The sequence below is a fragment of the Aspergillus viridinutans genome, assembly GCF_018404265.1.
Source record: "Aspergillus viridinutans IFM 47045 DNA, scaffold_15, whole genome shotgun sequence".
Classification (NCBI taxonomy): Eukaryota; Fungi; Ascomycota; class Eurotiomycetes; order Eurotiales; family Aspergillaceae; genus Aspergillus; species Aspergillus viridinutans.
In genome coordinates this window covers 1-16930 of record NW_025091231.1, presented here as the reverse complement: position 1 = coordinate 16930, position 16930 = coordinate 1, and the positions used below count along the sequence as shown (strand labels likewise).

At 53.1% G+C, this 16930-nt stretch overlaps 1 protein-coding gene across 1 annotated transcript; it reads right to left on the bottom strand.

The window, feature by feature from the left end:
- Positions 1-13016: 13016 nt before the first annotated feature.
- Positions 13017-13688, bottom strand: Aspvir_003369 (uncharacterized protein; the record flags this gene model as incomplete). Its single annotated transcript, XM_043274953.1, has 2 exons — positions 13017-13644; positions 13684-13688. 2 exons carry the CDS (start codon positions 13686-13688, stop codon positions 13017-13019), a joined length of 633 nt encoding a protein of 210 aa, XP_043130888.1.
- Between the last annotated feature and the right edge of the window lie 3242 nt (positions 13689-16930).

The following is a 16930-nucleotide window of genomic DNA, read 5'->3' as shown; positions in this document are numbered from 1 at the left end:
TCTTCCACATCTATTCCAGAGCCTTGTAGGAGGCCTCCTCGTTCCTGGTCCTGCTCCGACGGCTCCCCCAGTTCTGCATGGCGGAACTGGCCGAGCAGGCCTGTTTGATGCATGAATTCGGCGACGTAGCGGATCGCCTGCGGGTCGGACACAAGCGCGTCATAATCTGATAGTTTCCCCCGGAGTCCCTCCACATCTTGTAGCTTAGCTATCATCTTCCTGCGGGCCTCTACATGCAGCGAACATTGTAGGAGAACATGTTTAGGGGTCTRAGACCCCTCTCCGCAGCTGCACTGGTCTGAGTCGTAGGCCTTGATCTTAAAGAGGAAGTGTCGCAGGCCAATTCGCATGGTCCGCATCTGGATGATGATCGATRTGTGCGGCTTTGGTAGGCCTTTATAGAGCCCTAGATTCTTCTTATRGGGGGCCTTAATCAGCCGCCGTGTCGGCTTGGCCCCCTTCTCCATCTCCCACTGTTTCTTCCAGCGTTGCTGGATTCGTTGGCGAACGGCTCGCTTAGCTGCTGCAGCAAGCCGGATGATTGGTTRTTCCGGCYGACCAGGCTGCCCCGCTGAGCCTAATTGAACCTCACCACCTTGTGCGGCGGCCTCCTTCGCTGCTTCATCCGCAGCCTCATTCCCCGCCACACCCACATGGGCGGGGATCCAGTGTATCTTAATGTTCTCTGGAGGTAGCCCGCGCGCCCCTAGGGCCCTTACTCTCTCATATATCTTGTCCAAAATATATTRACCAGAGGGGCGGCGCGGGTTCTGGACTGCCTGGATGGCAGCCTGGCTGTCGGTGAAGATGGTAAGYAAGCAGGGGCTCAATCTTATAGTTATGGCGGTATCCAGCGCCATAYGGATTCCGTCTAGCTCAGCAGCATACACAGTTGAGTCTGTCTCTGTTCCTAGGTGGCTCTGCTGCACCTGTCGCGCGCTGTCAGCGGCTCGAAGGCAGATAGCTGAGGCGCCTACGCGGCCCTGGTAGCCGCTGCCATCAGTGTAGATGACCATGTGCTGGTCATCTATCTCTTTGTGTATGTCATTGTGGGTTATTAGTGCGGCTTCATGGTCCTTAATCGTGCAAAGAAGGGGTGGCTCCCATGGGGGGAGTACATATGCTTTCCGCGTTTCCCATTCTTCCAGGYRTTTTGGGGTGGGGGCCAGTGGGCCACCTCTCCTCCTAAGTGCCTCCAGCGGGGTGAGGCCACCCCGCTGCGTTTCTCTGGTTGGTCGTGGCTTCCCTGTGAGTCCTCGGGGGCAGGCAAACCGTGGCCCCGTCTGGATTYGAATGGCAGTTTCCTCGATTGTCTGTTGCATCTGCAGACRGACTGGCAATAGGTGTAATTCCACATTGAGTGCAGCTGCGGCAGTCCCCCGGAAGGCACCGCTGATCAGTATGGCCGCTCGTTTCTGGATCTTGGTGAATTCATTAGCGATCTTGGTCTGTTCCATCGCGGGGATTGACCTGCTGGCAGGGCTGAACCACGCGGTGACCCCATATAGGAGCTGCGGGACAACTACCCCGCGATAGATCGCGTGCATGGCCTCTAGTGAAGCCCCCCATGTTGACCCAGTGATGCTTCGTAGGGCTTCCAGGCTGCTATTCGCGCGGTTGAGCGCCTTGGCGCGGTGGGTGCTAAAAGAGAGGGTCTTATCAAGCCAGATGCCGAGGTATCTAGCCGATTCGGTGGGTTGAATAGTCGTCTTTCCATGGCRGATGGGCATTCGGTCGTGGCCCTCATATTCGTACAGCTCCCAGATGTTGTTAGGGCCTATTGGGGTCGGCTCACGGGGAGGTTCCGGTTCTTTTGGGTTAGTGAAATGGATTAGTTCAAACTTGTYRGGGGCGAACTTGGCGGCATGCCCACTAGCCCAGCGATCTGCCTTCTCCAGGCACTTCTCTAGGACTGTGACATTCTGGGCGTAGGTCTGGCCAACAGCAAGTGCGCAGGAGTCGTCTATCCAGCCAATTGATGTGGTTTTCGCGTTGCCGAGCCGGTGGACCAGCGTTCGGATCAGTGGGGTATTAAAAATCAAGAAAAGGATGGGCGAGAGGGGGCTGCCTTGCGGGATCCCTGTCATAGTTGCGAATAGGTCACTGAGGAACCCGGGCAGTTGTAGGCGGGTGTAGCGGTCTGATAGGAAGGATTGTAGCCAGTTGGCAATCCAGCCTAGCCGCATGGCTCGGAGATTATGTAGTAGACGTTGGAGGGAGACATTATCAAAGGCCCCAGAGATATCTAGCAGCAACATGCTGACTTTCTGTCCGGACCCCCAAGCGCGATAGATTGTGTCAATGATTAGTTGGATAGCATGGTCAACAGAGACGCCCTTCCGGCCGCCTAGGTGGCCTTTTGGGAGCAAGCCATGTTCCTCCAGCGCCCAGGAGATGCGGAGTGTGATGATCGACTCTAGGACCTTACCTAGGGTGTTGAGTAGGGCGATGGGGCGGTATGATTTAGGGAGGCAGAAATCTCGGGGGGCTGCTTTGCGGAGGACGACTGTTGTAGATACTTGGAAGTGCCGTGGATTATACCTAACACAAATACAGGCATTAAAGAGGGTCTGTAGTGCCTGTATAAAGGCTGGGACCGTGGTCAGGGCATGCCAGACCTTATTAGGGATAGCATCTGGTCCAGGTGCTTTGTCAGGGGGCGCGCGTCTAATGGCTTTGGTGATTTCTTGGTTATTAATCTCAGGGAAGGCAATATCTTGTGATTGGTCGTACGTCCTGCCCTCTATATCTGAGAGGTCGGCGGCTGGCGGTGCTGGGAAGAAGGTCTCGCGGAGTAGGTCAGCTTTCTGCTCAGCTGTCTCCGCGACGTGATCTCCATGGCGGAGGGTAGGGATGATGCCTGCTTRGCCCCCAGCGCGGTTACGGGCCCACTTAGTGATGCGCCACATGCCCTGGGGGCCTTGGTCGACTGTCTGCTGCACCCGTTTGCGATGGCCGCGCTGCAGGGATCRGGAGATGACCTTTCCTTTCCRGTTGCGCGCCTTTGTGTATGCGATCCAGTTGTCTTCAGTGTGTGTGTCGGTGTAGATTCRTCGGTAGAGGCGGGCCAGTTTGACCATCTCAGTGCATTCGGGCGTCCAGTCAGGGTTRGCCCACTTAGATGGGCGGGCCCACGGTGTAGAGTGGGCGACAGCTTGCTGGATGATGTTGACAAGGTAGTCGGCAGCGTCATCAATCTGGTGGGGGGTTTYGAGGTTCCTAGTCCACCTGTGTGGGTTAAGATTAGAAGATAYAAAAGCGCAGAGCTTCTGTGCATCCATAGCCTTCCAGTTGCGGCGTTTAGGGGCCTGTGGCGGGGGCGTTGTGATGTCAAGGAGTAGGCGAATCGGCAGGTGGTCAGAATCAGCATGGATGTCAGGGGCCACCTCGCAGGCTACGAGACGGGCCGTTAGGTCCATGGATCCAAATGTCAGGTCGATGGTTGATTGGTGGCCTTGCTCATCCCTGGTTGCCGCGCCTGGCTTGGTCCAGAGGTCTAGGAGCCAGGTGTCAGTTAGTTCCAGCAGCCTATCGGACCTAGGGTCGGTATGGCGGACGTGGTCGCCGCCCCAGGCTGGGTGGTGGAGGTTAAAATCTCCTAGGAGCAGGCAGCTGCTATCCTGCCGGTCCAGGGCCTGCTCCAGGAGGTCAAGGGTGTCGGTTTGGGTGTCGGTGTCCAGGCGCGGGTTATAGATATTATACAGGCGGAGTGTTCCAGTGTCATGACATAATTCAAGCTCCTGGCAGTCCCGTGAGTGGGCTGTATGCTTCCATTTAGTAGGGTCTATCTGGCGAGAGATATAGAGGCAGACTCGGGCGCGGCCACCGGTTTCCGTTGCCTCAGGGTAGAGCAGCTGGTGAGTTGCTTGAGCGGGATGGTGGGTGGTGTCTTGGAATGGGTTATCCCAGGGTTCCTGGATGGCGATGATGTCTGCCCTTAGGACCTCTGGGTCGCGTAAGAACTGGGCCATCACCACGTTCTTAGAACGGTGTACATTGTATTGTAGTATTTGGAATGTTCTATCCATGGAAAGCATGGTGTGGGGTGTTCCGTATGCTCTTTCGACGGCTACCAGTGAACTGGGGCGTCCCTGCAGAGAAGTTGACCTGGGGGTCCTTCTCTAGTTGCATGGGGGTATCTAACCCCCGCTTCCGCTTCTTCTTTTCAGCCCGGGTGCTGGAATTGGTGTTGGTGTCCTTATCTTGCAGGACTGAGCTGGGCTGCCAGTCACTCTCAGGGGCATCAGGGAGCTCGGTATGGCTGTTCCCATCCTCATCATTGGCGGCAGTGTTGTCTTGATATATATTAAGGCGGGTCCCGCGCGCGGTGGCGGTTCGTTGGTTTCGTGGCTGCTTCGGGGGGTGAGCATTATCTTCACTGGTCAGATTCGGCGGGTTAATATTATTCAGACGATCGATCAATCAATCAATCAATCAATCAAGATTCTATTAACCTGATGTAGCCTATCTATTGAAGCGATTAGCTATGCAGGCGCTTCGCCAATGAAGCAGGAATCTAGTATCCAAACGCCTGGAGCCCATAATTAACCCACAAATGTAGAAGAGACATAAGAAATTGGCGTATAGCCACATCAAAAGCAGAAAACAACTAAAGCAGCCTGCCATCGGGCTGCATGCCTCCCCTACGCCATCTTAGCGCATCAAATACCTATCCCACCTCATTCCATGTAGTTGTTCTAAGCATACCACGATTCCGCGCCTAGGAAGACCCTTCCCGGGCAGCTGCTTGGTGGTCTATCTAACCATCGTCTTCCACATCTATTCCAGAGCCTCGTAGGAGGCTTCCACGTTCCTGGTCCTGCTCCGACGGCTCCCCCAGTTCTGCGTGGCGGAACTGGCTGAGCAGACCTGTTTGATGCATGAATTCGGCGACGTAGCGGATCGCCTGCGGATCAGATACGAGCGCGTCGTAATCAGATAGTTTCCCCCGGATTCCCTTCACATCGTGTAGCTTATCCATCATCTTCCTGCGGGCTTCTACGTGTAGTGAACACTGCAGGAGAACATGCTTAGGGGTCTGGGACCCCTCTCCGCAGCTGCACTGGTCTGAGTCGTAGGCCTTGATTTTGAAGAGAAAATGTCGCAGACCAATCCGCATGGTCCGCATCTGGATGATGATCGACGTGTGCGGCTTTGGTAGGCCCTTATAGAGTCCTAGATTCTTCTTATGGGGGGCCTTGATCAGCCGCCGTGTCGGCTTGGCCCCTTTCTCTGTCTCCCACTGTTTCTTCCAGCGTTGCTGGATTCGTTGGCGGACAGCTCGCTTAGCTGCTGCGGCAAGCCGGATGATTGGTTGTTCCGGCCCCACTGAGCTTAATTGAACCTCACCACCTCGTGCGGCTGCCTCCTTCGCTGCCTCATCCGCAGCCTCATTCCCCGCCACACCCACATGGGCGGGGATCCAGTGTATCTTAATGTTCTCCGGAGGTAGCCCGTGTGCCCCTAGGGCCCGTACACTTCTATATATGGTGTGCAGAATGTATTGGCCGGAGGGGCGACGTGGATTCTGGACTGCCTGGATGGCAGCCTGGCTGTCGGTGAAGAGGGTGAGCGAATGGGGGCTTAGTTCTATGGCTGTGTCCATTGCCATGCGGATTCCATCTAGCTCAGCAGCGTACACAGTTGAGTCTGCCTCCATGCCTAGGTGGTTCTGGCGGATCTGTTGGTTGCGGAGGCAGATAGCTGAGGCGCCCACGCGGCCCTGGTAGCCGCTGCCGTCAGTATAGATAACCAAGTGCTGGTCATCTTCCTTGTATATCTCATCATGGGTCTTTAGTGCGGCTTCATGATCTTTGATCGTGCAGTGGAGGGGGAGCTCCCAGGGGGGGAGTACGTACGCCTTCCGCGTCTCCCATTCCTCCATGCGTCTTGGGGTAGGGGCCAGCGGGCCACCCTTCTTCCTAAGTGCCTCCAGCGGAGTGAGGCCACTTCGCTGCGTTTCTCTGGTTGGTCGTGGCTTCCCTGTGAGTCCTCGGGGGCAGGCAAACTGTGGCCCTGTCTGGATTCGAATGGCGGTTTCCTCGGTGATTTGTTGCATCTGCAGGCGGATTGGTAGTAGATGTAGTTCCACGTTCAGCGCGGCTGTGGCGGTTCCTCGGAAGGCACCACTGATCAGGATGGCCGCGCGCTTCTGGATCTTAGTGAATTCATTGATGACCTTGGTCTGTTCCCCTGCTGGGATCAGCCTGCTGGCAGGGCTGAACCATGCTGCTACCCCATACAGGAGCTGCGGAACAACTACACCGCAATAGATTGCGCGCATGGCTCCCAGGGAGGCACCCCAGGTTGATCCAGTGATGCTTCGGAGCGCCTCCAGGCTGCTGTTTGCGCGGTTAATCACCTTAGTGCGGTGGGTATCAAAGGAAAGGGTTTTGTCAAGCCAGATGCCAAGGTATCTAGCTGATTCAGTGGGTTGGATAGTGGTTTCCCCATGGCGGATAGGCATTCGGTCGTGGCCTTCATATTCGTATGGTTCCCAGATATCAGTAGGGCTTCTCGGAGCCGGCTCGGGAGAGGGTTCTAGTTCTAATTCTGGTTTTGGTTCTGGTTCTGGTTCTTTCGGATTAGTGAAATGGATCAGTTCGAATTTGTCGGGGGCGAATTTGGCGGCATGCCTGCCAGCCCAGCGGTCTGCCTTCTCCAGGCACTTCTCTAGGACTGCGACGTTCTGGGCATAGGTCTGGCCGACAGCAAGCGCGCAGGAGTCATCTATCCAGCCAATTGACGTTGTCTTTGCGCTGCCGAGCCCGTGGACCAGCGTTTGAATCAGCGGGGTGTTAAAGATTAGGAAAAGGATAGGTGATAGGGGGCTGCCTTGCGGAATTCCGGTGAGGGTTGCAAATAGCTTGCTTAGGAATCCGGGCAGCTGCAGGCGGGTGTAGCGGTTTGATAGGAAGGATTGCAGCCAGTTAGCAATCCATCCTAACCGCATGGTTCGGAGGTTATGCAGTAGGCGCTGGAGGGAGACGTTGTCGAATGCGCCAGAGATATCTAGGAGAAGCATGCTGACTTTTTGGCCATGCCCCCAGGCGCGGTGGATTGTGTCGATGATTAGTTGGATAGCATGGTCGACAGAGACGCCCTTCCGGCCGCCTAAGTGGCCATTTGGAAGCAAGCCATGTTCCTCCAGCGTCCAGGAGATGCGGAGTGCGATTATTGATTCTAGGACCTTGCCTAGGGTGTTAAGTAGGGCAATAGGACGGTAGGACTTTGGAAGTCGGAAGTCTCGGGGGGCCGCCTTGCGGAGGACGACTGTGGTAGATATCTGGAAGTGTCGGGGATTGTAGCCAACGCGGATGCAGGCATTAAAAAGGGTTTTTAGTGCCTGGATAAAGGCTGGGACAGTGGTTAGGGCGTGCCAGACCTTATCAATCAATCAATCAATCAAAGTTCTATTAACCTAATTCAGCTTTACTATAAGAATGTAAGCTATGTAGGCGCTTCGCCAGTTGAAGCAAGAACCTGGTATCCAAACGCCCAATTCAGTGTTTTGTAGTTTTCTTCCCAAAAGGCAGTCCTACAGAAAAGGAAATATAGCGCTTGTGATGAAATAGGAAATAATCGCTGAGACATAGCTAAAGTTGAAAAGCTCCCTTCCCCTTCCTCTGCTACTGTTCTATTACCATTCCCACTGCGTTCATTACCTTATCTTGCTTCTCCATATTGTTGATTCCTTGTGTACTTGCTTTCTCCACCCAGTTGATTCAGTTCTGGGCCTGTTTAATGCTTCATACCCAGCGTCTTCCACACCTATCCCGTGGCCGTTAGGCCTGTCTGTTCTTGGCCTGGAGGCAGCTCCGATGTTGGCTCTGCCTGTCGGAACTGACCCAGCAGGCCTGTTTGATGAATAAATTTGATGAGGTAGTGGCTCGCCTGCGGGTCTGACACTAACGTGTTATAATTAGTCCCCTGGATTCCCTTATCGGCCAGCTTATCCAGCATTGTCTTTCTGATATCCATGTATCGTGAACACTGTAGAAGAACATGCTGGGGTGTCTGCGAGCCTTCTCCGCACCCACAGCGGTCGCAGTCTTTTGCCTTGATCTTGTAGAGGAAGTGGTTTAAGCCGATCCTCTACGTGCGCATCTGTATCAATATTGATGTGTGTGGCTTATTGAGGCCTTGATACAGCTTCAATGTCGCCTTTCCGGGTGCCTTGATCAGCTGCTGTGTCGGCTTGGCCCCCCTTTCTCGCTCCCAAAGCTTCCTCCAGCGATCCCTGATATGTTGTTGGATCCCTCGTTTGGCTGCGGCAGCCAATCGGATTATCTTTTCGCCGGTTCTGACTGAGCTTAATTTAACCCCTGGACCCCGCAGCGCTGCCTCTCTAGCAGTCTCGTCCGCAGCCTTGTTCCCTTTTGATGCTCCAACGTGCGCCGGGATCCAGCGGATAGTGACGTCAAGGTTTGGAGAGGCCTGTATAACGTCATATATCTGCTGGATAATGTATTGACCTGATGGTCGTCCAGGGTTGCTCACAGCCTGGATCGCTGCTTGGCTATTGATGAATATCGTCACCTTCTGGGAGTTCTGGCTGGTGTTCTGGCCGTTGCTCTGGCTGCCCTCCAGAGCCATCCTGATCCCATAAAGCTCTGCTGCGTATACTGTTGCGTCTCTTTCTGTCCCTAGATATTGTTGTTTGATGACTCCTGCTTGAGTGTTGACTGCGGACGCTCCCACCAGTCCTTCTAGTCCACTCCCGTCTGTGAACCATATATTTTGTTCCACAGTGTCCTTGCATATCTTGTTGTGTTCTTCTTCAGCTGCCTCTCGGCTGCTGATAATGTGCTTAATGGGCGTCTCCCATGGTGCTAAGACCCATGCCTTTTGTGACTCCCACTCTTGGTCAGGTCCTAATGCTAGCACTGACCCTGCTGTCTTGCTCCATTTAAGTGCTTCCAGGGGTGTCCGTCCCCCCTGTCTCATTTCCTTTGTGTCCCTCTGTTTGAGCAGTCCTTCTGGATATGCTTGAGTTGGCCCAGTTTGGATGCGGATGGCTGTTTCCTCGATTGTCCGTTGCATCTGTAGTTGGATTGGCAGTAGATAAAGTTCTATGTTGAGTGCTGCTGCAGCAGTGCTTTTGAAGGCCCCGCTGATTAGAATTGCTGCTTGTCTCTGGATCTTTGTGTATTTGTTCGCAATCTTGTTGAATTCATGAGTGGGGATTTGCCTGCTTGCTGGGCTGTACCACGCTGCTGCCCTGTAGAGCAGCTGCGGGATGACCATAGCCTGGTAGACCCTCCGCATGGCCATTAGTGATGTCCCCTAGGTTGAGCCTGTAATGCTTTTCAGCGCCTCTAGACTAGCATTAGCCTTGGCCAGCGCCTTCGTCCTGTGGGTTGAGAAGCTAAGGCTTTTATCGAGCCAGATCCCTAGATACCGTGCTGATTCTGTTGGCTCGATGGTTAGGTCGGTCCCTGGATACCGCACACCCATCTGGTCGTTCCCTACTGGCTCCTCTGGTATTTCCTATATGTTGTCTGGTTCTATATATACCCCATCGTCTTCTTTCTCCTCCTCTAATTTGGGGTTCTTGAAATGAATGAGCTCGAATTTATCTGGGGTAAACTTTGATGCATGCTGAGATGCCTACTTATCTGCCTTGATAAGTACTACCTCCAGTAGCTTCACATTGTTCATGTATGAGTCTGATTCAGCTAAGATAGCTGTGTCGTCTACCTAGCTAAATGCCCTGGTTGAGCCTGTTCTTTCATACCTTGTTGTGGTGTGTAGCAGTGGCGAGTTGAATATGAGGTATAAGATTAGTGACAGTGGTGATCCTTGTGGGATACCAGTTGGTGTTGAGAACAGATCACTTATATATCCTGGCATTTGGAGTCTGGTGTATTGATTATTGAGAAATGACTGCAGCCATGCTGCTAGCCACCCCAATCCTATTTTCTTGACGTTATGGATTAGTCGGGTGTGGGAGATGTTATCAAACGCCCCTGATATGTCTTGGAGCAGCATTGTGACCTTCTTGCCCTTCCCCCATGCTTGATAGACTCTGTCCATGATCATTTGAATAGCGTGGTCCATGGAAATGCCTTTCCTGCCCCCTAGGTGTCCCTTGGGGAACAGTCTGTACTCCTCCATGGCCCACGCCACTCTATTGGTGATGATTGATTCTAATACCTTCCCCAGCGTGTTGAGCAGCGCTACCGGTCGGTATGATTTGGGTATATGGTAGTTGTGTGGGCCAGGCTTCCTTAACACTACCGTGACTGATGTCTGGAAGTGTGCCGGATTATGACTGATGCGGATACATGCGTTGAATATATATGTTAGTACCTTGATGAACGCTGGTATGGTCGCTAGTGTATGCCAAACCTGGTTTGGGACAGTGTCTGCTCCTGGAGCCTTGTCTGAAGGTGCTCTTTTGATTGCTTTCGTGACCTTATATGGGGTAATGTCGGGCATGTTGATTGGTTCAGGGTATCTTGTGTTTGTGTTGATGTCGCTTAAATCTGCTGGCGGTGGCTCTGGGAAGAAGACCTTCCTGAATGCCTCTGTCTTCTTTTCCATGGTGTCCGCCTGGCCATCTAGTGTTGGTATGACTTCTGTTGTCTGCTGTCTCGTCCGTGCCCATCTAGCTAAGTGCCAGAGCCCCCTTGGGCCCTTTTCCACCACATCCTGGACCTGCTTTCGATGGCTCTGGCGCAGAGCTTGGGCTATGATTTGTGCTTTTTGGTTTCTAGATAGCCTGTACTCATTCCAGGCGCTCTCTGTCCTCCTCTTATTAAATATTCTGTGTAATTGCCTCGTTGCTTTGATTGCCTGTCGGCACTCAGGGGTGAAGGCAGGGTTTGACCATTTGCTTGACCTCGCCCATGGGGTCGATTCGGCTATCGCCCGTTGGACGACCTCCATCAGATGGTTGGTTGCATGGTCGATTTGGTCCGCCGTATCTAGTTAGTGTTTGGTTGTTGGTAAATTAGTGCTGATAAATGCCTGAAGCTTCTTCTCATCCATGGCCTTCTAGTTCCGTCGTTTCTGCTGTTCTGGGGGTGGTGTATATATGTCGACCAGTATTCTGATTGGTAAATGGTCTGAATCTGCATGGCATTCTGGGGCAAGCTCGCACGCGACCATTTAGCTGGTCAGTCTTTGGGATCCAAAGACCAGGTCAATTGTGGTCTGGGAGCCGTTTTCGTCTCGTGTAATTGTTCCTGGTTCAATTCATAGGTCTAAGAGTTTCCTGTCAGTTAGTTCTAAAAGTTCCTCTGCTGTGGTGTCTTGAACGGCATCCTTGCCGCCCCACACTGGGTGGTGGAGGTTGAAGTCGCCTATTATGAGAGTCTTGCTGTTCTGTCGTCCTGTTGAATGGACAGTTGATTGGCTTGTCATTGGGTCATTTGATTGGCTGGTTGTGGATGGTATCAACTGGTCCAGTCGTTCTATCATGTTGGTGCCAAGTTCATTGTATATATTGAAAATATGCAGTTCTCCTTGTTGGTGCCAAATAGTGAGTTCTTGCACATCTTTTGAATGTGCTGTGTGCTTCCACCTTTGAGGGTTGAGTAGGCGTGAGATAAATAGACACACCCGCGCCCGTTCCCTGCTGGTCTCAGCAGCTGTTGGGTATAGGAGCTGGTGTGACTGCTTTGCTGGGTGGTGTGTCGTGTCGTTGTTGTATGGGTTAATCCATGGTTCCTGTATGGCAATGATATCAGCTTTGAGGACGCGCTTGTCCCTCAAAAACTGAGCCATTACTATGTCTTTCGACTGGTTTGCATTATATTGAATGATATGAAGTGGCCTTCTAATCATTATGTTGCTTTGGTAGTTGTATCCTTGGCCTTTCGGCTAGTGGGTGTCTTGGTATTGCGCTTTCTCCTGACTGACCCTTTAGACACTAAAGAGCTATTTGCATCCATCTCCAAGAGTGGTTGGTAGTCACTCCCATCAATAGCTATTGCATCAGCAGGTTCTTCATCTGAGTCTTTGTGAATTGACATCCCTCTCTGTCTGGCTGTGAGCCTGTTCCTTGGCTCCTTTCTTGTATTTGGCTTCTCTGCAGCCGGCGTGCTGGCCTGAAGGATCTGTTTCATCTGTTCAGGCGTTGTTCTCACAGTCAGTTGTGTCAACGTAACACAGCTTCTTGTTGATTGTCTTGGCCTAACACTGCTCGCGCTGCTGGCTTCTATTCCTCTCTCTAACTGACTGGTGGTTGCCAGTTCCATGTTTGGGTGACTGGCGACTTCCTGGGAGAGGGATACACCAGCTCCTGAATCCTTACTTGCTTGGCTTGATGCTGTTCCCTCATTTGGCTTAGAGCCGGTTGCATTGGTGGTTATTTCTTGATTTGACTGTCCCATGTTGGGCACGTCGGTTGGTGCGGCAGTCAAAAGCCCTGAGCTGCTACTTATGGAGCCTTCTGTAACCCGTGTGAGGGACCCCTTATCAGTCATATAGGCAGGAATGTGGTGATATCTTGGGCGGTGCCTGAGCGCGTTTTCTACCCTCTCAACCTCCTGCTGGTGGAGCTCACAGCTCTTTGACTATGTGGGATGTGCACCCCCATAGTTGGTGTACTTGCAGCTTGATTAGTCCTGCTTGCGCGTACAGACCTGAATCTAGTGCTGTCCAGCATAATAAGGACAGGCAGTTTTATTGGGACAGGTGCTTCCTATGTGGCCATATTTCTGACAGTTATAACATTGACGGAAGCGAGCTGCTCGATCATATAGTTCTGTGTTCAGAAGATTCGAGTCCCAGATAGGTCCCGTGTCGATAATCTGATTGGCGATTTGCGGCTTGTTAAATTCAATTATAATTGAGGATAGTTTCTTCTCCGGTGGCCCTGCCAGCCATCCTATATGGAGAATCTCCACATCCTCACCTTATAGGCCCTCGTTCTCTGCTTTTAGCTGCATGGCAATAGCCTCTCGATTGGCCCTGTCTGAGAGGTTACCTATAGCCTTGACAGGGATACCGTGTACCACCACTCCCCATGATGGCATCTGGATTGTGGCAGCGGGCCAGACTCCCCTGACCTAGTTTTGATGGAGGTGGGCGACCTCCGCTTCCTTGGCGGAGCGGAGGCTCAAGCTTAGGTTATCTGACTTGAGTTGATGCGCCGCAATAAACTGTATCGCGCTGAGTGTAGGCTGATCGAGGGTGCTTATATATGCCTTATCACGCGCCTGTTGGGCCTTTCGCCTGATGTTAGCAGGAGTAAGGGCCCTAAACCTTTTGATTCCTGCTGCATCACCCAGTTTAACCATGATTTTGCGGTCGCGGCTGAGTTCGGAGGGCGTGGCCCCTTGGGAGCTGTTAGAGCCATGATTTGACTGATAGTGCGACGGCGGAGGTGTGTGATGTATGGCTTCAGCGAAGGATCTGACTCTTCCTGATGGTGATTGATTCTTGGTGTTGGTTCTGATCGCGTGGATGTCTTTCTTGAGGTTGAGTGTTGCCTTGATCACAGCATCTTCCACCGTCTTCTGTAGGCTACTACCTAATAGGTCCGTGAGAAAGACTTCCGTAGTGGCTTCGGTATTCTTAATAAACTTGATAACTGTCTCTGGGACCCTGACCTTCTGTTCCTTGATGTATGTGAGTAGCTGCTTCGCGTCGTGGTTTGCAGCTAAGGTGTGTTGTTGTGGCTGGCGTGGCCCGTTCCTGCGACTGTCTGATAATGTCGGCTAGTCTCGCTTCGACGCCATCGCTTTAATACCAATAAAATTAGTATCAAATGATAGCGGCTGAAGTTACGAGTAACTGGGCAAATTTTGGGCCTAAATAGGCGTGGTTTGGGTGCGCAATTTTCAAAAATTTGTTCTTTGCCAAAGTTGTTGTTTGTGGTGGGTGGTATCTTGGAACGGATTATCCCAGGGTTCTTGAATGGCGATGATGTCAGCCTTTAGGACCTCCGGGTCGCGTAGAAACTGAGCCATCACCACATTCTTAGAGCGGTGCACATTGTATTGTAGTATTTGGAATGTTCTATCCATGGAAAGCGCGGTGTGGAGTGTTCCGTATGCTCTTTTGATGGCTGCTAGTGAACTGGGGCGTCTCCGTGGAGAAGTTGACCTGGGGGTCCTTCTCAAGCTGTATGGGGGTCTCCACCACCTGTTTCTGCTTCTTCTTTTCAGCCCGGGTGCTAGGGTTGGTATCCTTGTCTTGTAGAACTGAGCTAGGCTGCTAGTTGCTTTCCGGGGGGTTAGGGAGCTCAGTATGGCTGTTCTCATCTTCATCGTCATCGGCAGTGTTGTCTTGGTATATATTGAGGCGGGTCCCACGCGCGGTGGCCGTCTGTTGGTTTCGTGGTTGCTTTGGAGGGTGGTCGTTATCTTCGTTGGTTAGGTTCGGCGGATTGATATTGTTTAAACGGTTGATGATTCGAGCGGAGCGGTGGGAGGTGGTGGAGCTGGTTTGATTAGTCAAGCCAGTTTGATTCGTGGGGGCCTTCCTAGACGCTGTTAAGGTTTTGGGGGACGGCGCTGAGGGGGCGAATGAGATATTGTTGACATTTTGGTCTGATAGTGATGTCAGGGATGATGTTGAGGTAGGTGCCTGGCCACGGGGTGGCTGCTTGCGAGATGGCTCTGATCTCGCTTTCTTAGACCCCTTGGATGGTCTAGTAGCCTTTTTCGCTGTAGTAGACCCTCTGGAAGAGCCCTCAGGGCCCTTAGATCCCTCTATTCCCTCAGATCCCTCTATTTGCATGGGGGAGCCCTCCACTGAGGCGTCTGGGGCGGACACTGGGGGGGAGGTGCTTGGTATGGTGGTGGAATCTGAGCCACTACTCTCAGGATCCCTTTGGAAGTCTTGCAAGTAGGGTGGAATGCGGTGATATCGCTGGCGATAGCAGGAAGCTGCCTGCACCTTATCCACCTCCTCTGCATACTTCTTGCACCCTTTGGACCAGGCAGCATGTGCGCCCCCGCAGTTGGCGCACTTTCTTGACTCCTGGCCAGTGGCCCGCCGGAGCAGGCAGTCATGGGTCTCATGACTGCCTGTGCAGAGGCCGCAGATAGTTTTATTGGAACAGATGCTTCCTATGTGGCTGTATTGCTGATAGTTGAAGCACTGGCGGATGTGAGCGGACCGGTCGTACAAGACCGTGGTCAGGATAGCAGAATCCCAGATAGTTCCCTCGTTGATAGCTTTGTTGGCGGCCTGGGGGGTAGAAAACTCAATCACTGACTTGAGCTGGCGGGCGGCCACGAATTTGATGGACGTGAGGGTGGCCGCCATGGTCTCCTTTGAGGCCTTCACGCGGGCCTTCTCAGCCCTATTCTTTATCTCCACTGCCTTCAGGCGCCGGAACGTGCTCACCGCGCCGGCGTCTGGCAGTTTGACGATGACCTCGCGGTCCTTGCTCAGCTCCGAGGGGGTGGCCCCGGGGCTGCTCGAGGATCCATGGGAGGAAGCCGTGTGACCAGGCGGAGGGGCCCCAGCGGCCGCGGCGGCATATGAGCGGACTTTCGAAGGCCAGGAGACAGTTGATTGAGTAGTCAAAACGTGCTGGGTGGAGGTGGTGTTCTTCTTAATATCGAGAGTGATCTCGCGGAGGTCGGTGACCGCCTTCCTCCAGTCGTCGCCCAGGGGGTTTTTGAGGACCTCCTCGACGACAGCATGCGTGTTGGTGATTAGCTTGATGAGAGGCTTTGGGATTCCTTGATTATGAACCTTTAGATGGTTCAAATAGACGCTTGTATCGTGGTGAAGGTCCAGGACGCGATTGTGCAGAGTTTTCTGTGGCCCCTTTTCGCCGCCGCGGGAGGCCGTCAGGGGCGGCCACCCTGGCTTCGATGACGACATGGCGATCAAGACCCTATAAAATTAGGATCAATTGAAGGCGGTCGTCGTCACGAGAAATTGGGCAAATTTTGGGGTCGAAAGACGTTGATTTGGGCGAGAAATTTCAAAAATTTGTTCTGCGTCGAAGTTGTTGTTTTTTTCGGTGGATGATCTTAGCCTCTCCCCAGGAGAACTGATTCTCAGCCAGAATCTGATCGGTCACGCGCTTAACTTCCTGGGGGTCGCTCAGGTCACCAATTGACTTGACCTGAACGTCGTGAACCACCACGCCCCAGGTCGGCAGGCGAACAATGGCCCCCTGGTGGAATGCTTTGGCCCATCCGGGGTGGCAGCGCGCGATCTCCGCCTGCTGGGTGGTCTGCAGGCTGAGGCTCAAGTCACCTGACTTGAGCTGACGGGCGGCCACGAACTTGATAGACGCGAGGGTGGCCGCCATGGCCTCCTTTGAGGCCTTCACACAGGCCTTCTCAGCCCTGTTCTTTATTTCCACTGCCTTCAGACGGCGGAACGTGCTCACTGCGCCGGCGTCTGGCAGTTTGATGATGACTTCGCGGTCCTTGCTCAGTTCCGAGGGGGTGGCCCCCAGGCTGCTCGACGAACTGTGGGAGGAGACTGTGTGGCCTGGGGACGGCGCCCCTGCAGCGGTGGCTGCGTACGACTGAACCTTAGCAGATATAGGAATAGATTGAGTAGTCAGAACGTGCTGGGTAGAGGTGGTGTTCTTTTTGATGTTGAGAGTGATCTCGCGGAGGTCGGCGACCGCCTTCCTCCAGTCATCGCCTAGGGGGTTTTTGAGGACCTCCTCGACGACAGCATGCGTGTTGGTGATTAGCTCGACGAGAGGCTTCGGGATTCCTTGATTATGAACCTTTAGATGGTTCAAATAGACGCTCGTATCGTGGTGAAGGTCCAAGATGTGGTCGTGCAGAGTTTTCCGTAGCCCCTTTTCGCTGCCGCGGGAGGCTGTCAGGGGCGGCCACCCCGGCTTTGACGACGACATAGCGATCGAAACCCTATAAAATTAGGATCAATCGAAAGCGGTCGTCGTCACGAGAAATTGGGCGAAATTTGGTGTTAAAAGGAGTTGATTTGGGCGAGAAATTTCAAAAATTTGTTCTGCGTCGAAGTTGTTGTTTTTTTT